The 22,601-nt window shown below is 54.6% G+C and overlaps 1 protein-coding gene and 1 non-coding gene across 3 annotated transcripts; one reads left to right on the top strand and one right to left on the bottom strand.

Annotated features, from left to right (window-relative positions):
* Positions 1–2,539: 2,539 nt before the first annotated feature.
* On the top strand, positions 2,540–22,537 carry DRC7 (dynein regulatory complex subunit 7). Of its 2 annotated transcripts, none has more exons than XM_016151353.2 (18): positions 2,540–2,581; positions 5,115–5,337; positions 5,762–5,936; positions 6,999–7,124; positions 7,901–8,095; positions 9,469–9,627; positions 10,560–10,778; positions 13,133–13,261; positions 15,404–15,476; positions 16,386–16,514; positions 16,702–16,830; positions 17,881–18,101; positions 18,855–19,070; positions 19,630–19,740; positions 19,820–19,930; positions 20,865–21,059; positions 21,874–22,013; positions 22,110–22,537. In XM_016151353.2, exons 2-18 carry the CDS (start codon positions 5,150–5,152, stop codon positions 22,201–22,203), a joined length of 2,610 nt encoding a protein of 869 aa, XP_016006839.1. In that variant the 5' UTR covers positions 2,540–2,581; positions 5,115–5,149; the 3' UTR covers positions 22,204–22,537. The 2 variants fall into 2 exon arrangements, with proteins under 2 accessions (XP_016006839.1, XP_016006828.1); XM_016151342.2 differs by lacking the exon at positions 2,540–2,581 and adding an exon at positions 3,308–3,704.
* Positions 8,813–8,931, bottom strand: LOC118611929. Its single transcript, XR_004954545.1, has one exon. It is a non-coding gene; the product is annotated as a 5S ribosomal RNA (ribosomal RNA).
* Positions 22,538–22,601: the final 64 nt, after the last annotated feature.

Here is a 22,601-nt window from a genome sequence, read left to right on the forward strand (position 1 = left end):
TTCAATAAAGATTCTAAATGGTTTTTTAAACACTTTCAAAATACTATTCTAAAATTTATACGGAGGTGTATAGGCCTCCAGTCGTAGAAAGAGGGCATAGGAGGAAGACTTGACCTGTATATAAGAAGTTATTACAAACCCACAGTGGTGAGTCCAACATGGGATCCATGCAGGGATAAGCATGAAGACCCGTGGAACAGAATAGAGGACTCAGAGGCAGACCCATGTACACTCGGGGGGCTTGACATACAACAAGAGTGGCATCACCACACAGGGGTGGAGGGTCTGAGGGTGGTGTTGGAAAATTGGCTCATTATATGGAGAAAAATAAAACAGAATCCCTACCTAACCCCTCCTCCAGAGATGAGCTCCAGGCAGATCAAACGTCTAAACAGGAGGCCAAAGCTATAAAGTTAACGTAGTTAACATATTTTGTGACCTAAGGGCAAGGAAGGATTTCTCAAGCAAAAATTCACAGGCACAAAACATCAGACAAAACCTGACAAATTTAATTACATTAAAATTAAGGTTTTCTGTTTAATGGAGGACACCCCGGGCAATGTTAACAGACATGTGACAGAATGCAGGAAGGTATTCGCAAGGTCAGAAAGCGGGGACTGACATCTGGAAGTCCTACAAACCAAAACAAGGACACGTCCCTGATAGAGAGAAACGGACCGAGGCATTAAAAGGCAACTTCAGGGAAGGAAACATCTAAAACTAACACACTAGCCGATGAAGTCACGTTGAAGGTCCTTAGTGGTCAGACAGATTCACGTTTAATAAAGACACATGAAAATGCCAAACATTAGGAATCTCGATAATATCGACTGTCGCAGGCCAAGGGTTTAGGCTCCCGCACGCATTGCAGAAGGTGGGGAGAGGGTAGTTTTCACTGCCTGGAGGAAAATGGGGTGCTGCTGCCGGCCCAGCAATCCTGCTCCTAGTTACTTATCCCAAAGGAACACTCTTACAGGTGTGAAAACGATGTGACCGATGACATGTGTGGCATTATCTGTGATGGAAGGAAGGGAGTTGGTGGCAAAGCAGGGTGTCGTAGCGGTAATTAGTGCAGACCCAAGCCATGGAGACGGAGCAGCATGGATGGACCTTAAAAGTATGGTTCTTGGCGAAAATAAAAGAAACAAGAGATAGGAACACGATATCATCGACACACATTAAAAACAGCAGCATGCAAAACGATGCTCGTTTTGGGGGGAAAAAATGCACACCGGAATGGTCGCCTATAGGGGGCAGAAAATGGGGGCGGGTGTGGGGATAAAAGGGAATGAATAATGTACAGAAGAAACAAGATGCCGCGTGGTGCATGACGGAGCCCACGTCCTGTTCCGCCAGCCTGGCACAGCACGTGCTTTCCTTTTCCTCTTCCCTTCCTGCCTCCGCCCGCCCCCCGACACCCCGCGAATTCCCCACAGAGCTGCTCTCAGGACACGCACCAGGACTGACGGCCTCACGCTGCCTCGCAAGCTTCCCCTCAGTCTAATTTATCCTCCGCATTACTTTTCATGACTACATAACATTCCAACCAGAAGAAAAAGCGTCACTCTTTATTCTTGAGCATTGAGGTGATTTCTATGCTTCAACCAGTAACAGCGACTCTGTAAGCTTATGAGGACATCTGCAGTATTACCCCGGAGCCCCACCCCGGAAACTCCTCAGGGCCGAATTATGACTTTTGTGGGCCCTTGCTTTCAAAAACAAAACAGTAAAAATTATATTTTATGACTACATTGGTACCAAGATAAATATAACTCAGGGTGGACTCATAAGTATTGTGTATTCATTATCAGTCTATTCATTTTTTCTTCTGAATATAGAAAAAAATTAAAATGAAGTGCTTCCATAGGCCACTAACCTTATGGGTAAGTTTTCTCTGTCCTGTGAGTTATATACTAAACTGGCGGCCCAGCCCGGACTAGAATCCAGGGCTCAGGCAGTCTGGCTCTCTCTGCCTACCGTGACAGGCAAGCCAAGATCACAACCGCTCCCAGCTAACCTGATAAAGGCCACACTGACCGTGCGTGGGGGAGGGGCAATGAGTCCTGGTCTGTAGCATTTGCCAGTTTCTCTAGTATAAATAATCTCATAGCCAATTTTAAGCCAATTTTTATCAATGTGATATCACTGAATGAAAGTTGGGAAAAAGTGCAGAGCAGTTCACCAATATGTGATATTTTGAATTATACAGATACAATAGGCATACATAACTCAAGAGCTTAGATAATAGTAAAATGTAATAAAATAGGAAGAGGCCCATTTGGGGTATTTGCTGCCTTTGTTTTTAATAAAATCTATTTAATTATACGTCTTTATAATTTAATTTTTAATAATGGCTGTGTTTGTCGACTGGCTCATAAACATTCCTGAAATTTTAGCAATCGGCTCTTGCAAGCTGGCACAAGCTGCCTTCAGCCATCGCTGCAGCAGTGGGTCTTGTGGGCCCAGACCGGACAGAAGACTACATTTCCCAGAAGCCTCCTCTCCCAGGACAGGCCCTCAGCTTCCGAAAGCCGTTACTATGGAGACAGGCTAACAGATGGTACAGGCTGTCCTCAGAGGGGTGAGAAAGGAGTAGGGGACTGGGGGTGGCTGGACCCTGCCTGGTACTGGGAGGAGGAGGGTGCTGGTAGTAAGGGGTCTTCTGCCTGGGGGCTTTCAGCCCTGATTCTGTGTGTGTGTGTGTGTGTGTGTGTGTGTGCGCCCGTGCGTGCGCAAGAGGTTGCTCCTGGGGAGAAGGATTGCAGAAAATGGCCTGTGGTGTGGGGGGGACCTCTGGGCCTCTCGGCAGGGTCTGGGGGACTTTGAGGTGGGACCGTTGTCCCCAAACTACACTGTGGCAGACCAGGCAGCCCGATGTAGAGAACAAAGTATTACAGTTCTGGCCCAGCTCTGTCTCTGATGACCATGTTCTGTGACCTTGCGCTCAGAGCCCATCTCAGTGCCTGCCCCGGCTGTAACCCCCTGCTGCCCAACTCGACCTTCTCCCCCTCCTGCTTCTTTCCTTATTCCCCCATCCCTCTCACCACCGCCTGCCACCATCCTTCTGGGACTTCCCCATCTCATTAGGCCCTCGAGGGTATGGGTTTCAAACCCCAGATCTACGACGTAGTAGCTCTGTGACCTTAGGCAGTTTCCCCTTGCTCTGGGCCTCAATTTTTTAATCTACAAAGTGGGCGACATAATAATTTCTGCCTCACAGAATCGTTGGAGGATAAATGAGATTATCTCTGTAAAACCCCTCGTTAGCACAGTGCCTGGGATGCGGTAGGTGTTTCGTAAACAGGAAGCGCCTTTAATGGTTATTATTGCCCTTCCTGAGCTCGTCCTCTCTGTGCCCAAGAAGCAGACAAACGGATCCGATCCCTGGGCTCTGCCGCTTGGCTGGTGGGCACAGCGAGAGGTTCGCCTTTAGGGAACTGGGTCCTGAATGGGCCTGCTGGACACAAGGCCTCAGCCATGACATTGACCCCCTGAGACTCAGACAGGCTGAGCTCCAGCAAAGCGACAGATGTGCCCAGCCCCGCCTGAGTCCTACAGAACGTTGGCATTAGACAGAAAACATCTGTCTGAGGCCCAGGAAGGGGCAGGGAGTGGCGCAAGGGCCCAGCAAGAGCTGCTGGTAGAGGCAAGTCTTCCCCTGAGCCAGGCTGGTGGTCAGTGACTCAACTCTCCGAGAGGCCCAGGTAGGGGTTGGAATGGGGAGGTGGGGCCCGGCATTTACCTCCTGCCTCCACCCCAGGGGGTGATGACAAATCTGGGGAGAACCTGCTCCTTTCTTTCCATTCCTTACTACGCCCCTCACCAAATCCTGTGTGTTAGGTCAGTTTCCTCCTCTCAGTACTGTTTCCCTATTTATTGCAAAGAAAATAGATACTCGAGGTGGGGCCATGGAAAGACGTGAGCTGGGCGGGGGATCGTCTGGGATGGGGTAACAGGAACCAGCTTAAACGAGCAGAGGCTCAGTTTCCTCACACCACGGGGAGTCTGGAGGTGGCACCGAAGGCCTCCACAGCATTCATGGGATCATGGCTCCCCCCCGTCTCTTCAATCTGCCGTCCTTCGTGGCAGCTTTGGTCCTCATGTCTGGTCACCTTGTGGTCATGCACCGGCTGTCCCACCTCCCGCTTTCTGTCCCTGTCCCAAGCAGGAAAAGGAGAAGGGAAAAAGGTCTGCGCCAGCTAACCCCTGCCCTTCAACGTGCAGCGACTTCGACCCACTTCTCCATGACCAGCACTGGGCTTCCATCATAGGGCTGGCCCTAGCTTCAAGGGAGGCTGGGAAGCTGGACATTTCAAACCAGGCACGTTGCCACCCCCAATAAATTGGGGCTCTGTTGCATGGAAGTAGGGAACGGCTCTTTGAGTAGGAAACTCGTGGTCTACCTCAGCGAGGCTTTGCTCTGTGACCGCAACACGGCCTTGCCCAGGGCACGCAGGCACATGTGGCTCCCAAACGACACCCTGTGGGCTGACACAGAGCTTGTCCAGGAGAGCACAGGCTTTGACACCCTCTACGCACCTACCTCTTGACCGGGGGCCTCGGCGGCAGCTCTGCCTTTGCTGCCTCTGAGCCTCGGTTCCACGTTTGGTGACGTGACCTTCCTCTTCGTTGTTGTCATACTCCACGTCATCGTCTTATTATTACGAATAACTTTCTTTAAACCAATTCACTTATTAGAGTTAATAAATACATTTAAATAGGAAGTTTTATGATACTACGGCAATCCTTTCAGCATTAGCATCATTGTCATAAAGAGACGGTAACTGTCAGAATAAATATATGAAAAGCCAAGCAATGTCGGTAAAGTTGGGCAAACCCCCTCCCCCGTCTCCCTACCCCGACCCTGACAATAGCTCTCAACCTTGGCTGGCTTGTCTTTGTTTTAAAAGATTTGCGAATATTAGAAAGGTGTTATAGACATGCTAGCACCAAGCAGAGACTTTCTTCTCCGTGGAAAGAAAGTTTAAGAGGGACTTAATTCTTCCCTCTGTGATCCGAACCACCTAAAGCCACCGCTCAGGGACCCAGGCGGTTTGGGTCGCCCGTCCCTGGTCTGAAGCTGGCCGTTCCGCGTGCGTCTATCTTTTCCGCAGAGACTCCTACTCTAGGCGGTCAGAGACACGCCAGAATGGAGGTCCTGAAGGAGAAAGTAGAGGAGGAGGAGGCAGCTGAGCGGGAGGAGGCGGCCGAGCGGGGCGAGAAGACGATGAGGCCGCCCGAGGTGCGGAAGGAGGAGCCGTTCATGACGCAGGAGACGCTCAGAGACCTGGAGAAGAAGGTGTCGGAGATCGAGGTCGCCGCCCCGCGGAGGCCCTCGTGAGTGTCGGGCTGGGGGCTTCGGACGCAGCCGCCCTGGATGGAGAGGGTCGGAGCAGGGCGGGGCAAAGGAGGAGCCAGGCAGAAGGGCGGCACCCCGGCTGGGATGCAGGGCCAGGACATAGAGAGGGAGGTGGCTGAGAATGAGGGCCCTCTGCTTTCAGAGCGCCTGGACCGAGTTCCCACTCTGCCCCGCCCCCACTCGCTGTGCGACCCTGGGCAAGTTACTCAGCCTCTCCGTGGCGCGGTTCCCTTCTTTGTTTAAAAGTACAGGTGCTAATAATGATTCTTCCCTCCCAGGTGGTTGTAAGGATTAAACAAGGAAGGGATAGAGCCCATGGCAGCTAGGGTGGATCAAGGGTTCCCTGCGTGCCAGGCCTAGCCTCACGCGGACTAGTCAACGCCACCCTTCTCGTGGGCACAGGGACATTGCCGAGGACGCTATTGACATCTCCAAGCTGCCCCTTTCCTACCAAAGCAACACGCTCAAGGAGGAGCAGCTGCTGCAGGTGGCAGACAACTTCTCCCGCCAGTACAGCCATCTGTGCCCGGACCGCGTGCCCCTCTTCCTGTACCCGCTCAACGAATGCGAAGTGCCCGTAAGGCTGGGCTGTGGAGGGCAGGGCTCGGGGCTCCACCGCAGAGGGAGGAGGGGGGTGGGCCCGAGCATCGCCCTCCCGTGGGCCGGAGCTTATAGCCTGGGAGCAGCATCAACTCAAATGCCAATGGGCTCGGGCTCGCTGTGAATCACCTCTGGGGCGGTGGCGGCCTGGAGACCCTTATGTCTCCCCGCAAGGGGCAGGCTCCAGCCCCAGAGTCCGGCCCAGTCGAGGGAAGAGCAAAGAAGTAAGACAAAATGACCAGAGTGGGCCCCCAGACCCGAGCCCTGGACTCTTTCTGTCCAGCCCTGTGGCCCAGGGCATGTCTCTGAGTCTCTCAGGGACTGAATTTCCCCATCGGTAGACGAAATGGCATAAGATGAATCCAAAGGCTGTACAGAGGCAGCTCACGGGCCAGCAGGGACTCCCAGACTGTTTTACTTGGCCCACATGGTGATTTTTAACAAACACATTAGCTGCCAGCGTTTGAAGCTCGGAGACTCCCCTGCAGTCCCTGCTCCCCGTTTCCCTTATCTGGTCTGTGTTCCGCCCGCAGCAGGGGCTGCCCTGGGGCTGCCCCTCGCTTGGGGCCATGCCCGATCCATTCCTCAAATCCACAGGGAGACTGGCAGGCCTGGCCCACAGGCCCTGGGTGGCAGAGCAGCCCCTCGAGGTCCCTAGTAGCACTAGGTCCCCACCCTGGGTGTTGGCCCGGCTCTGGTGCTGACTGTCCAGTCAGCTCACCTTCTAGAGCCTCCGCTTCCTGCTGTCCATGGGAGCCACCTCCCAGGGATGCTGGGGGCCAGGAGGGGCCGTCAGACCTGGCAGTGCTCCGTGGGGCCGTGGTGATGACAGGGAGGCCCTGATTCTCGCCAGCATGCGCTTATTCTGGATCTGGAAGGGATCCCTTCCTCCAGCTGCCAAGGCACCGAGGAAGAGCCTGAAGGCCAGAGGGGCCCAGAGAGTGTTCCCCCGACCCTGAGGTTGCCGGCTTCCTGGGAGTGCTGGGGCTCCCCTCCCAGGTGGATAGCCCCCGCAGGCCTTTGGTCTCTCCCCTCATAGAAGTTCGTGAGCACGACCATCCGGCCCACTTTGATGCCCTACCCCGAGCTCTACAACTGGGACAGCTGTGCCCAGTTTGTGGCAGACTTCCTCTCCGTGGTGCCCCTGTCTGACCCCCTCAAGCCAGTAAGTGCCACCCTGGGAAGGTCTGGAGAAAGAGACTCAGCAAGACACAGGCCACAGCCCACGAGTCTGTCTGGGGGATGTAGCGGGAACAGGCCCAGAGAGAGGCAGTCACTTGACTGAGGTCACACAGCACGCGGGTCTCCTGGCTCCCACCCCTTTGCCTCCTTTGCCTCTTTCTGGCTTCAGAATCTTCCCTTCGCAACTTCAGGAGGTGGGGGACAGAAGGGGGGGCCCCGCTTCTTGTGGCTCACAGCCTCGTTTTTGAGCTTCTGACCAGCTCAGTCGGCTTCTCATCGAGAAAGGCGGGAGGGCAAGAGAAAGCGGTAGGTCCACCATGGAGAACTGAGAAAGGGAAGAGAAGGAAAGGATCAGGGGACAAGGTGAGAGGAACTTTGATATAAAACGCAGAATCGCCCCTCAGAGAGCATTAGACTCGAAGCTTCTTCAGTCCAGAGGGTCTTTACCATGAGGAAGTTCATGGCCCCTTAAAATTACAGGCAAATATAGATGGCACTTTCTGGACGTGGGGTGCCCAGTTTGCATCCCACCCTTAGCAGGCTCCTTATCCCAGCAAGGGCAAGGAGACGAGGCGGGGCCCAGGCTGCGTGGGGCGGACGGCGGGGGCGGGGGCGTGGCAGGCCCTGCCGCGCTGACCCCCCCTGAGGAGCCGAGCTGGGGCCCAGGCTGCGTGGTGGGGCGGATGGCGGGGGCGTGGCAGGCCCGGCTGCGCTGACCCGCCCCCCCCCCCCCCCCCCCCCCCGCCCCGCTGCGGCCAGCCCTCGCACCTGTTCTCCTCCACCACGGTGCTCAAATACCAGAAGGGCAACTGCTTCGACTTCAGCACGCTGCTCTGCTCCATGCTCATCGGCTCCGGCTACGACGCCTACTGCATCAACGGGTACGGCTCGCGGGACCTGTGCCACATGGACCTGACCCGGGAGGTGTGCCCGCTCACCATCCAGCCCAGGAAGGTACGGCCGGGCATGTGCTGCCCTCGGAGTCCCACCGGACTCGCCGTCCTGAAAGCAGTGTGTCCCCAGAGCAACCCGGGGCCACTGCCCCAGGCCACGCACGGCTCAGGTCTCCAGACTGGCTGTCCCTCTCCCCTGGTCACAGCACGGTTAACTACTGTGTTCCCTACAAGGTAAATACTGTGGATGCCACACGGCTTGTATCGTAAGCCAAACTCCTCCAGATTACCCTGCGCATTGGATAAAAACTCGTCCAGCCCTTTTTGTATAAGGAAGAAACAGACAAATGGACAGATAGTTCTTTTATTCCCCCTCCCAGGTAAAAAGACTCCTTTATAACAGCCAAAAAAATAATAAGTCAGCCGCCCTCCGGCAGGTAGTGGTTGCGTTTTGCTATCTGTTGACTGAGACTCCATGATGACCAGAGGCTGCTGTGAATGCTCTTGAATGAACTTAGTTTTAGGGATCATAAATTAAGGGATCTCTTGGCATTTGGGAAATAGCCACACTATAGGTAGAAATGCGTTTTGTGAACTGGATTGATTCCAGGACTCGGTGATCAGGGTCAAACCCCTGTTAGGTGTCTTCGGCTCAGGGCTGGGGCATCTAGCCCGATGCATGTGCACGTGCGTTACACCTGGGTGAGCACCTGGGGGCCCCGGGGTGGTGCTCAGCTAGAGGGAGGCACCAGGTCAGCTTACAAGTTCTTATTTTTTATGCCTACAGCCCCTGGTCCTCTTAGGCAGTCTCCCATTCAAGTACTAACCAGGCCCAACCCTGCTTAGCTTCCGAGATCAGATGGGATCGGGCGTGTTCAGGGTGGCATGGCCGTAGACCAAAATGTTAATTATTAAAATGCTGTCACCAGCTCACAGATGCAGACGGCTTTCCAGGGTACGAACCGCTCTCACGTCCAGCGACCTGGCTGTCGCTCACGGCAGCGCCGTGCGGAAGTATCATCCATCGCTCCTAGTTTACGGGTGGGTGTGTTGAGAGGAAACAGGGAGGCGATTTCGTGTGGCCAGAGTCACACGGCTGCTAAATGAAGGTCCAGGGACTGAGGCCTGGACTGTCCTGTCTGACTCTCAACCCTAGAGGTTTGCCATTTCTCCCTCCTAACTGTCACGAGGCCACTTCCACTGCCTCCGCGGTATTCTCCCCTGGACATTTTTTGTGCCACTCTGCACCTCGCCTGGACATTTTCTTGCCTTTACTTCTCAGAACAAGCCTGGGAAGGAAGCTGTTATTATTCTCATTCCAATTTACAGAAGGGCCTGAGGTTAGGGAAGAGAGAGGACTTCTCAAGGTCACGGATCTGCCCTGAGGGCCAGAGATTCACGGCTGCTGGTCCTTCCCCTCTTGTCGGGTGACAGGCGGTCCAGGAGAAGGAAATGGCACCCTCTAAGAAGTACTCCATCAAGCCCCCCAGGGACCTGAGCAGCAGGTTTGAGCAGGAGCAGGAGCTGAAGAAGCAGGAGGAGATCAAAGCCGAGGAGAAGAGGCAGCTGCAGGAGGAGGAGGCCCACCTCAAGGTGGGTCCTCCAGCCTCCATCCTCATCCGCTGAGCTCAGCCCTCGAGGTGGGGCTTCTAGGGCTGGGAAGCATCATGGAAGGGTTGTGTTTATGAATCCCAAGGTCCAAATCCCCTCCTCCACCCCTCAACCACCCCCACCCCTACCTGGCCATGTGGGAGTCTCCCATTGGTGGACAGCCAGCTTCTGGTGACAGATTTCTAATGCCAGAGAGCTCAGCTGCCTGGGGCAACCCATTTTAGCCTGGGCAGTGCTGAGGTTCTTCATTCCAGAGCCTCCCTGAAGACCTTGCGACACGCACTCTCCCATCCGTCCTCCCCACCGTCCTCCCAGCTCTCCCTCCATCGATCCTTCCATGCCTCCGACCATCGATCCCTTCATCTACCCATCCATCCATCCTTCCTCCCATTTCTCCTTCCATCTGTCTATTCGTCCTCCCAGCATTCCTTCTATCCATCCACACTCCTACCCTCCCTCCCCTTCCCTTCTCTTCCCTCCCTTTTTTCCTTTCCTTCCGTGTCGTGTTTACTCAGCGTCTCCTCTGGTCCAGGCACTGGGGGTACAAGAACAAACAGGACACAGTCACTCTTCTCCCAGAGGAGGCAAACTAGGAAGCCATACGGTGTCCCACTGCATTTCTTGGGATGAAATCTCACCCAGAATCACAACACGGGAGGCCGGCAAATCCCGGAGACCCTTGAGCTCCAAAGGGCCCAGTTTATGAGCCACAGATCGAGTCAGTCCCTCCCATTTTATCGATAAGAAAATGGGCTCGGAAGTGGGGCGATGTCCTCTGGGTGGCTCTGCCAGCCAATGTACAGTCTGGCAGAATTCAGCTCTCCTGCTGGTTGCCCAGGCCCGGGAAGCTGCTCGAGAACCCAATGCCCCCTTCCCACCTACCTGGCCCACGGTCACCCCCCTTTCCTGGGCAGGAGATGGAGAACGCAAAGGCAGACCCTCTGTACGGCCTACGGGTGCACTCCTGGGTGCTGGTGTTGTCAGGGAAGCGTGAGGTGCCCGAGAGCTTCTTCATCGACCCGTTCACGGCACACAGCTACAGCACCCAGGACGACCACTTCCTCGGCATCGAGAGTCTATGGAACCACAAGAACTACTGGGTCAACATGCAGGACTGCTGGAATTGCTGCAAGGTGCCAGGCCGGGGCCGGGGTGGAGGGGGTGGCAACTGTAGTTGGAGGGAAAGGGGGGGTGTGACCTGTGGGGAGCATCGGCTACCAGGCCATGAGGACCTCAGTCCCCATAGCCCAGTCCTTTGCCCATAAGTAACCATCCTGATATGATTATTGTCTCTCTTTTGACTTGTGTATCCTTACACAATGTGGATTGTTAGTTTCTGTAAATGATTTTTTTAACGTTGTATTGAAATGCAACATACATGCAGAAAAGTACAGTCCTCCTAAGTGTACAGCTCAATGAATTTTCATAAATTTATATATATGTAAATATATATATGTAAATATATATATGTGTATATATATATATATCCCAGAGCCACTTACATAAGTTAAAAATACGTGCACACACTATGGGGGGAGGTCATAACTAGACACAACCGGGCTTTCTGGGGGTGTGGGCAATGTTCTGTTTCTTGGTCTGGGTGCAGGAACCACAGTGCATCTATTTTATGTAAAGTCACCGAACTGTACACAAAGCAAAAGAGAGACGGGCTCCGGGCACTACGTCTCGTGCTCTTTTGTTGTTTCCAAGTTCCTCCATCTCTGACCAGGCCCGTTTCCTTTCCCAAAGGTAGATCCTGGGCCCTTTCCCCCTCTTCCAAAGTGTCCCTGTCCAAGGGACTGCTGTCACCCGCTATGGGAACCGGGCAGAATCAATGCGTGTGCACGCCGGTGTGACCCCCTCTGTGCGCAAGTCAGCTGTCCCAAGGTGGAGGAGCCTCGTCTGCCGTCGATGAAGGCGGAACACCTCCACGCTCCGCCAGCCGCCCTCGGTTGCTGATTCCAGGGTTGCTCGGCCCGCACCAGCCTCACCGGGTTGTGGGAAATAACACTTAGTAGGTGCTTAGACTCAGTCCCTGGCCGTTCAATAATGTCAGCTGTTGTTACTCTCACCTTATAGAAGGAAATTCTCCCCTACCACCCCGATGGGGCAGAGCCGAGACCGCCCTCCCTCAGAGCCCGAGCTCATGACTGCCGTGGTGGTCAGGGCCCTCTGAAGAATAATGCCCTCGAGAGGCTGCTGCAGTCCTCCCTTGCCCCTTGCCCAGGCTGAAGGTCCTGTCCTCAGCCTCCCCTCCTAGCAGGCCCTGCACCAGTGCCAGACGAAGGACATTTACAGCAGAAATGACAGAAGTTATGAGATGAAAGTGGAAGGGCGGCCTGGTGAGGAAGCGAGGCCGGAGGGACAGACCACGTCACCAAGCGAGGGCATGGAGAAAGAGACCATGGCACTGGCTGTCACTTTTGCCGCCAAATGAGCAGGGGAGCAGCTGCTTTGGTCCTTTAAAGAAACTCGCAACGGCGCCGGGGGCGGGGAGCGGTGGCGAGGCCCCACGGAGACATGGTATTGTCCATTCAGTCACGCTTTTCTTTTCGTATAGAAATGGCGATTTGAGCGGTAAAACATCTAACTACTGCTTACTACTTACAAAAGTGACAGAATGGGGCACACGATTTAAAGAAATGCACACATCTGTCCAATTCGATTCCTCTCCGCGAAGCCTCGACTATCCACAGTCGCTGCTGCATTCTCCTCCGTCATGTCCCTCTCTTCTCCCCGACCCAGGCAGTGTAGAAGAGCACCCAGGAGCACTCCAGGACCCAGACATGACAGTGAGGACTAGGGTTAGCCCGGCAGCAGGACAGCTCCACGTCAAATGGTTCTTAAGGCTTTGCCCTCCTTTTGGTACCTCCATTCTGGGGACGGCATGCTGCCCTAAGGAGGTAGACAGGGATGTGAGGTGTTCCGCACCTGCTGGGAGTTATCTGGCAGGTGCGCCTAGGCTCAGGACTGGGGCGAAAACAGCTGGAAGACCCACATGGTGAAGCGGAAATCCCCGCCTGCATCTTCTGCACAATTCCACGTGTGCCCGCCTAGCTCCCTTCTCCCTGGCATACACACACACCTTTTTTCGAACCTGCCATCTTCCCCTCCCAGAAAATCTCACTGGTCTGCCTTTGCTGTAAACACTGCCTGGGATACTCACCCGCCTCCCACCCTCGGACAGTGCAGAAAGACTCCCATGCGCAGGCTTACCTCAGGCCAGGGTTTCCAAGTCTCTCACAGAGACCAACGACGGGATTTCTTCATAGGGAGATTGGGCAACAGGAAGGAAGTTCCCCCCTCGAGGCCTCAGTTTCCCTGTTGAAATGAGGAAGGTGGGCGTGGACTGCTCGGAGCTGACGTTCTGCTCCTCCGAGGCCTGGGCCCTTCTCCCCTCCGGGAGCAGCTGTTCCTCACTGCCCCACGGAGCAGGAGGGGACGCGGTGGTGGTGGCGTGTGCTCAGCCGATCCCCTCCCCCCTCAGGACTTGGTCTTTGACCTGGGAGACCCTGTGAGGTGGGAGTACCTGCTCTTGGGGACTGATAAGTCTCACCTGGCCTTGACAGAGGAAGATGATGATGGCCTGAATGACGATGATGACATAGAAAATCTGGTGAGTCTCGGCTAGCTGTGGGGCAGGGGAGTGGGGGCAGTGAGGCCTTACCTGACAAATGTCCCCACCGGCATTCATATAATGGGAGGGGACAGTCCAGGTAGACCGATTAAAGATTCCTCAAAGCAGAAGGGCCTGGATCAGGCCCTCATTTTATAGATGGGCAAACTGAGGCCCAGACAGGTCCAGTGACCTGCCCAGGACCCTCCAGTTGGGTAGAGGAGGGTTGAGACTTGCATTCAGGTCTCCTGGCCCCCACACAGTCTATCCTGTCAGAGTGTGCCACGTGGAGCAGGGTGCTAAGACCTCTCCACAAGGCCCAGAGAGCCCAGGACCAGGCCTCCTCATTCCGGGCCTTCCTGCCTAGCCACTAGGATTCCCCCAAGCACTCCAGGCCTTTCTTGTTCGTCCTATTAGCCCTTTTAATGGTCATTGACCTAGGGCCTTCTCCAAGTCACCCCTTCTCTGATCTGTAGTCAGGGGCCTTCCAGGCAGGTCTGTCTGAAGCCGTATGCTTGCACGTCAGTGGTCCGGAGGCCTTAGGCATGGCCTGTGCCATCTTGGACAAACTTTCTAACTTCTGGAAGCTTTAGTTTCATTGTCCGTGTGTAGAAGGGGGTGTGGGGCCATAGAAATAATAAGAGGTACACTCATTTGCTAGAGTTGCCATAACAAAGACAACGGACTGGGCGGTTTAAACAGTAGACAGTCCTTTCCTCACAGTTCTGGAAGTGCGAGATCAGGGGTCGGCAGGGTTCGTTTCCCCAGAGGCCTGTGTCCTTGGCCTGCAGGCGGCTGGCTGTCCTCTCTGTGCCCTCACACGCGGTCTCCCCTGTGTCTGTGTCCACCGCTCCTGAGAACTCTAGTCATTGCGCATTAGGGCCCACCCTAGGGACCTCATTTTTAACTTAACTACCTCTTTAAAGAGTCTATTTCCAAATACAGTCACATTCTGAGGTAGGGGTTAAGACACACGAATTTTGCGGGACACGGTTCAGCCCACCATGGGTACCACTTGTATGGCCCTCACTAAGTGCCCATAGGTGCTTAACCTGAATTAACTTGTCTAAATCTTCACAACCACCCGGTGAGGTGGGGACTGGTGTGGCCATCCACGATCGCGATCGTCTCATTTTGCAGATAGAAAGACTTACGCAGGGAGGGGTGAAGTAACTCACTCAGAGTCACACAGCCAGTAAGTGACGGAGCTGAGAGTTGACGGCCTGGCTCCCAAGTCTGGGTTCTCAGCAGCAGATGCGTCCTACCTACCTCCTGGTCCTGCTTGAAGGCAAAACGAAACCCTTGGTGTGGCGTGCGAGGCACAGCAGTGTAGACAGGCCTGGAAACTCTATCGGGCATTCTCAGGACCCTCGGATCTGGTGACCAGAGCCTCCCCTGTGCAATAAGTCCTGGGCGCAGGCCCCCTGCTGGCCTCGAGAGGCGGAGGACCGATTAGATGGGTGAGGGGCAGAGGTCTGAGCATTGTTTGTGGGAGAAAGGTTTTAAATTGAGAAAATCTTATTCGGGTTTCTGTGGTGACCTAGTTTGAGGACCATGTATCTAGGCCAGGCCTTATTTTACAGATGGGAAAACTAAGAAGTGAAGCGAGAAAAACAAAAAACAAACAAACAAAAAAACAATGACAGCCAGGCAGTGTCCCCAGCCCTTTATGCACCTCCTAACTCTTAACTCTCCCAGGGGTCCCAGTTTACAGTTAGGAAACCGAGTGTCAGAGTGGCGAAGGAACGTGCCCAGGACACCTCAGCTTGTGTTGAATGAAGGGTGATGCTTGGGCTCCACCTGAGTCTAGACACCCCTCTTTTAACCAAAGGCCTGTGGCCGTGCCTGGCGCCTCTGCTGACTGAGGGGAAAGAGAGGCACGCAGGGCAGGGGTGCTGCTGTCCCAGCCAGGGGGTGCAGGAGAGGCCCCAGCTGGCCAAGAACAGAATCCTCCACTTCCTCCCCATCTTGGATCACGCCAGGCCAGCTCAAAACTGCCCATGACCTCTGGCTCCCCTGAAGACGCTGGCAGCCACCCTGGCTCCGCCCTGAGAGGCGAGGCAGAGGGTCTGTCCATGACTTCTCTTCCAAGGCCCAGCCCTGACCAAAACCAGCCCACCCCGCCCCTGCATCTCCCAACAGGGCAAGGAGGAGGAGGATAAGAGCTTCGACATGCCGCACTCGTGGGTGGAGCAGATCGAGATCTCCCCGGAAGGCAAGTCCATGTTGTGTTCACGCCCCCTGCCCAGGACCTGGGTTCCTGGGATGATCCGCAGCAACAGTAGGCAGGGGGTGCCAGCAGAGGCTGCGCCGGCCCCTCGTACACACCCCGCCTGCTTTCCCCTACCCCCGCTTCGTCCTTCCTCCCTGGCACACACACTCAGCTCTGCGGCCGCGGGCCTGACACGGGTCTCAGTGAACACATGCTGGGTGAGGGAGAGCGGGAGGCGATGGAGGAGGGAGGACCGGGACATAGCTACCAGACAGCACAGGAGAGGGGAGGTGTCAGGACCAGGGAGGGGCGGGCAGAGAAAGCAGGAGGACAGGGGTGCTTATGCCCATGCCAACATCTGCCAGCTGTTGAGGTTCCCATCTGGGAGTGCCTAGGATCATGCATTGGGTATAGACCATCTGTCATTCCAACAGGGTGGGAAAGGCCAGTGAGGGGTCATGGGAGCCCAAGGGAAGAGTACTCAGCCCAGCACAGAGGTTGGAGCCTGGGGGCTGGGTGGGCAGAAAGGGCTTCTAGGAGGAAGGGTCATCTGAGCTAAGTTTTGAAGTATTAGGAGAAGCCAGGCGAGTTAGGGCAGGAGAAGATGGTGTTGCTGGCAGAGACCTGCACAAGCAAAAGCCTAGCGCTGTGTGTGTGTGTGTGTGTGTGTGTGTGTGTGGCAGGGGGTGGGGTGGGGTGGGGACGGCATGGGGGGGCGGGGCAGGGCCTGGGTCCTCTGGTAAGACTGAAACCTGAGAACTCCTCCAAGGCAGGAGCCACCCCTGGTGTCCATTCTCCTCTGCCTCCCTTGAGTAGGCTCGTGGGCCTGGAGGATGAGTGGCCGAGGGGGGCTGGCCCTCCCTCACTCCGATCCGGTGAGGTCCCTCAGCCCAGCACGCTCCGTATCCACAGCGTTCGAGACCCGCTGCCCAAATGGGAAGAAGGTGATTCAGTACAAGAAGGCCAAGGTGGAGAAGTGGAGCCCATACCTGAACAGCAACGGCCTCGTGTGCCGCCTCAGCACCTACGAGGACTTAGAGTGTAAGGGAGCCAGGCAGGCCTTGGGGAGCAGGAAAGCGGGGGCCCCCAACATGCTATGCGACCTTGGGCATGTCACTGACGCTCTCGGTGTGAGCGTGGGCCCTGCTGGTCTCTGTGTGGCTGGGAAGGGCGGGATGGAGGCCGGGGCAGCTGGCGTGGCTACACCCAGCATGGATCGGCCCCGCAGGTACCAAGATTTTGGAGGTAAAGGAGTGGTACCAGAACCGGGAAGACATGTTGGAGCTGAAGCACATAAACAAGGTCACAGGCCTGAACATCGACTACTTCAAACCAGGCCACCCCCAGGCTCTGCGTGGTGAGTGGACTCCATTGCTGGGCCAGCGAGGGTCCCCGGATGGGGCCTTACGTGCTCCTTAGAGCAGCCTCCGTGTGGCTAGTATGTGGTGGGAGGAACCAGTGTCTGTGTATTAACAGGGTTCATAGGTGTCAAGCGACAGAAACCACCCCTGTTTCCCTAAGCAAATTAGATGTGGGAGGTCAGGGGAAGCGCAGAAAATCCAAGGAAACATGACAAATGTTTCTCCAGGAAAGTCAAAGCCAGGGCCTCATGCCCATTTTGTATTTGGGATCTTGCACACAGTGAGGGCCACATTAATAGGGGGTCAGGATGCTGAGCAATAAAACCAACGAATGTTCCCACAAGGACAATGCAGAGGGCAGAGGATGGGAACATGGCCATGAGCCCAGGAGCCTGGGAAAGGAAGGAAGGACATGTTTTGGGAGTGAATCAATGCTCCTGACCAAGGGGTCACAAAAGGGAACAGAGGCTCTATATACCATCCAAAAAAATAATAATAATAAATCTCACCTGGTGGTTAAAATAAATAAATAAAACTAAATCACTAAGGGACCGTCTTACAACCTTCACATTATCAAAGATGACAATAATGGTCCCGTAGGGAGTGAGCGAGTGTGCAAAGTGGCGGATAGACACTCGCTGTCACTGCAGGTAGGATAGCAAATTGGTACAACTTTTCTGGACGGAAGTTGGTTAAAACAATAACAGCCTTAAAATAGGTATGCTTTTGACCAGCATACATACTTCATTTTATTTTGACCATTTTTATTGCTGAAAATTTGTCCTGAGCAAATAATGGGCAAGAATTAAAAAATCTGTGATGTAGATGTTCATCTCGGTATTGTTTATATAACAACAAAAACGTTGGAAACAGCCTAAGTATCCAGCAGTGGGGGATCGGTTACGTACCTAACGCTCGTCTATGAGCATTCGTGGACGCACGCCTCTCCCTGCGGTCTGGGTTCTAGGGGTTGGCTTATCGAGCCAGTGGCCAAGGCTCCTGGTGCTCACCCCTCTGTCGCCCCGGCTCCCCGCCTCCCACCGCAGTGCACTCATACATATCCATGCAACCTGAGATGGACCGCACCATGGAGTTTTACGAAAGGGCCCGTGTGGACGGCCTGATAAAACGGGAAGAGACGCCCAAGACGATGACCGAGCACTATGAAGGGAGGACCGACTTCCTCTCCTACCGCCATGTCAATTTCGGGCCCAGGGTCAAGAAGTTGGCTCAGAACAGCGCAGAGTCAAACCCCCGGCCCATGGTGGTAAGCATTCTCTGGGCCTGGGTTCCCCTGCTCTGGTAGGCCAGGGTGACCCCAGGGCGGGGACAGCCCCGACTCTGGAGTGGCACCCTTCCCAAGCAACCTTTTCTGTTTACCATCTGCAAGTTCCTGGGGCTGTCTGGTGCCCGAGCATGCTGCTCCCCACTGGGCCACAGAGTTATTATTCCGTTACTATTATGAAAAGCACACGCTTATGACTAGACACTTAGGGAAAAACAAACAATATAAGGAGAAAAGCGTGGCATCTCGCTGATATTGCTATATAATATAAGTTCCGTTTGAGTCTTTTCTAACTTAATTGAGGGGTGTGTGTGTGTAGGTGGAATCCCTGTATCACCCACTTGACATTAAATTGTGCATTTTTTCTTCCATGTCATTATAAATTACTTGACAACTGTGTTTAATGGTTACATGCCAAAGAAACTCTTTCTAGCAGTAAGGGGATGTCTAGAGAGGTGGTGAGCTCCCCATTCTGGAGGTGAGCAAGCAGCCTGGTGGAGGGAGCTAGAGAAGAAATCCGGCACCACACAGGGCTGGACTGGCTGGGCACTGAGAAACTGGGGGGTGGGGGTGGGGTCATGAGAGCCACCGTCTGGCTAGGAGGCACTGCTCCACACGAACTCCCCAACGACCCCAGCCCCAGTGTCCCTGAGTGGTCTTTGCTTCTGCCCTCAGGGAAGGCACAGAAATCCCCTTTCCGGCAGCACCCATCCTATGCATGTTCTGACCTTCCAGAAAATCACAGAGCGGTTCTTCCGCAACCCGGAAAAGCCTGCGGATGAGGACGTGGCGGAGCGCGTGTTTCTGATCCCGGAGGAGCGCATCCAGCTGCGCTACCACTGCCGCGACGACCACATCACGGCCTCCAAGCGCGAGTTCCTGCGGCGCACCGAGGTGGACAACAAGGGCAACAAGATCATCATGACGCCCGACATGTGTATCAGCTTCGAGGTGGGCCTGGGGGCGCGGCGGGGTGAGAAGAAACTGGGGTCCTCTGCCCCATCCCTGCGACTTGGGGAAACTGGAGTGGAAACGCCTGGTTCTCAGCCCGGAAGTTTATCTCTGCCCCTTGGGGAAATCAAGAGCTCCCACCCTGGGACCATTCTCTTTGCCGCTCCTCCGAAAATCTTCCCCTTTTCCACCGAGAAAGACAGCCTAGCAGGGGAGGAGTACTCTGTTTTGTTCCTACCCCAGCCCTGGGCAGAGCAGACCCCAGATCTTGGGACCAGCACCGGAATAAGAGAAGATCCCCTCATCTGCACTGGGCTGACTTTCCTAGTTCAAATTCTCACTTTCCTGGCACTTTCTTCTGAGTTTCTAGTTTCTCTTCAAATAGTATATGTTTTTATAGATGAGGAAACTGAAGTCCAGAGAGGTTAAGCAACTTGCTTGGCTCACGCAGCAAAAAAGAGCAGGGGAAGATCTGAACCCAAGAGGTCTGGCTCCAGAGTCTGCCCGTGACCCTGGCCATTGCTGCCTCTCTGTGTCACTGTGGTGGTCGCTCTTCCAGGTGGAGCCCATGGAGCACACCAAGAAGCTTCTCTACCAGTACGAGGCTATGATGCAGCTGAAGAATGAGGAGAAGCTGTCCAAACATCAGGCCTGGGAGTCGGAGCTGGAGGTAGGGTCCCCTGGGAGAGCGGGCAGGTGGCAAGGGCAGTGGGGGTCTTAACCATGCCCTCCCCCACTTCCCAATTCAGGTGCTGGAAATCCTGAAGCTTCGCGAGGAAGAGGAGGAGGCACACACACTGACCATCTCCATCTACGACACCAAGCGCAATGAGAAGAGCAAGGAGTATCGGGAGGCCATGGTGAGCCTCTCTTTCTGGTCCAGGCCCTGACTAATGCTGGACCTCCCTGGCCTCCAGGGTGATGAGATAATTAGGGATGCTGCTAGGAAGCCCTTTATAGGGGATGAAGTTATTGATACCATCATGGTCATTCCTACTGCTAAGCTCACTGTTTCCATTTCACCCTGAAGAGCGGTCAGGATCCAGGCCAGGTTTCCCCAACCTCCAGGGGCTGTGGCCAAGCCAAAGCCACTACAATATGAGGAAAGGATGAAAACTGGATGCCCACCTTCACCTGGGGCTCCCCTTGAGGTCAGGCCTGGCCTGTAGCTCCAGCGAGCCACCTCTGGCGACAGGCCTGCGTCCTCCAGCCCCCGTAGCACAGGATGTTCGGGTTGTGCCCTCAGGTTGCAAGGCCCAGCTTGGTGTCCAGGCCAGCTTCTGAATCTCCTTCACTGACCAAGTGGAGATTTATAAAAATAGTCTGAGGTCGGAAAGACAGGACAAGGCATCAGATGACTGGTTCTCAGACTCCCTGGGATGGTCACTCAGCCCACATTTCCAACTTCACTGGCCCCTTTCTGTCAATGCAAGACATAAGGCCCCAGGGTGAAAGGGAAAAAGGATGAGAGTTACTGGCAGTTTTTAATTTAACATCATTAATAATGACCATTTATTACCATTTACTGAGCAAGCATCTACTGAGCATTAGGTATATGCTGAGGCTCAGGTGGAGACACAAATTCATGTAAGACACAGAGTAGTTGGCTGTTATCAATAGCCACAGGTACAAGAGACAACACAGAGGCCCCCTCTGAAGCCTCATTCCCAGAGGTGCCGACACCGGAATCTGGATTTGAGTCCTGGTTTTGTGCAGTAATGCTTTGATGCAGAGCTGGCTGGGAGGTCTCTGCAGCCCCTGCTGGTCCAGCTGACCACTCCCCCACCCCCACAGGAGCGTGTGATGCATGAGGAGCACTTGCGGCAGGTGGAGGCGCAGCTGGACTACCTGGCCCCGTTCCTGGCACAGCTCCCACCAGGAGAGAAGCTGACACGCTGGCAGGCCGTGCGCCTCAAGGACGAGTGCCTCAATGACTTCAAGCAGAGGCTCATCGACAAGGCCAACCTTATCCAGGCCCGTTTCGAGAAGGTGCGACCAGGGCCTGGGAAGAGGAGGGGACCTCGGTGTCCTCACCCAGAAAACGGGCCCAGGACTGTTTGCCTACCATCTCACAGACTTGAGGGAATAGTGAGGGGGCGAGTATGTCATTTCTTGGAGATGCCACATGACCAAGTTGTCCTTCCTTACTCCTGTTCATTGGGTGGAAGGGTAGAGAGATGAATGGGTGGCGGGATAGGAGGGAGGATGGGAGGAAGGAAGGATGGATGGATGGATGGATGGATGGATGGACAGATGGAAGGATGGATGAATGGGTGGGCGGGTGGAAGGATGGATGGATGGATGGATGGATGGATGGATGGATGGATGGATGGATGGGTGGAAGGATGGATGGATGGATGGATGGGTGGAAGGTGGATGGATCCTATAATGCATTGTAACAACTTCTAGTCCTTGACACATTTCTGTTGGTTGGAACTATGCTGTGTAGTTCCCATACATTATCTCATTTAATCTTCACAAAGAGCTCTATGGTGGGCACGATGTATACAATGACCCTCATTTGGCAGACAAGAAATTGGAAGCTCTGAAAATGTAACTTCTCCAGAGCCACATGGTTGTCTCAGTCTTGAATCCTACTCTGACATGATGTCCCTCTAAATATGACCTCAGTAGCTCCCACCCAAGACTTTTACAGCCCCTGCCTCTGCTGCTCCAGCTTCTGTGGGTGGGGTTAGTGGGGCTGCCCCCATGGGCTCTCTGATGACCAGTGAGATCTCGGCCTACAGCCCGGGGAGGGTCAGCCCTCATCAGCCCGCCTGTGCTCTCCTCCCTGTGCCGGCAGGAGACCCAGGAGCTGCAGAAGAAGCAGCAGTGGTACCAGGAGAACCAGGTGACCTTGACCACGGAGGATGAAGACTTGTACCTGAGTTACTGCTCTCAGGCCATGTTCCGCATCCGCATCCTGGAACAGCGGCTCAATCGGTGAGGGGACAGGGGAGCCTGAGGTCGACCCAGGAGGAGGCTGGAACACCAGCTTTGTAACCCCCAACCACCTCTTGCTCCTCCCTCTGCTTTCAGACACAAGGAGCTGGCCCCGCTCAAGTACTTGGCTCTTGAGGAAAAGCTCTACAAGGACCCACGCCTGGTAGAGCACCTGAAAGTCTTTGGTTGATGTGCCGCCTGGAGCCTCTGCCTAAGTTGCCAGAGGAAAAAACCTCCGCCACAGCCTGGTCCCTGTGGTCCCTACACCCAGCTAATGACCTGGCTTCACTGCCACGCCACTGCCCTGCAGCCCTATGTGTTCCCGCTTCTCCTGATTTTCTGTAAATAAACGCGCTTTAATTTGCCATTTGTACCTCATGTTTCACAAGCTCCAGCACCAGCTTTTCTCTCCTCTCCTTCTTTACCCATAGCCTGAGAGAACGGAGACCCTCCTAAGCGGCCCCCATGAGAGACCCCGATTCTGGTGGGTTATAGCTCTCCCCTAAGCCCATCCCACCCACTAATCACAAGCGAAGTCGGCCCTTCGCAGATTCCTAGTAAGTGGTCCCCTTAGGAGAGCAGCCCAGT

Source organism: Rousettus aegyptiacus, unplaced genomic scaffold (assembly GCF_014176215.1).
Source record: "Rousettus aegyptiacus isolate mRouAeg1 unplaced genomic scaffold, mRouAeg1.p scaffold_m13_p_14, whole genome shotgun sequence".
Classification (NCBI taxonomy): Eukaryota; Metazoa; Chordata; class Mammalia; order Chiroptera; family Pteropodidae; genus Rousettus; species Rousettus aegyptiacus.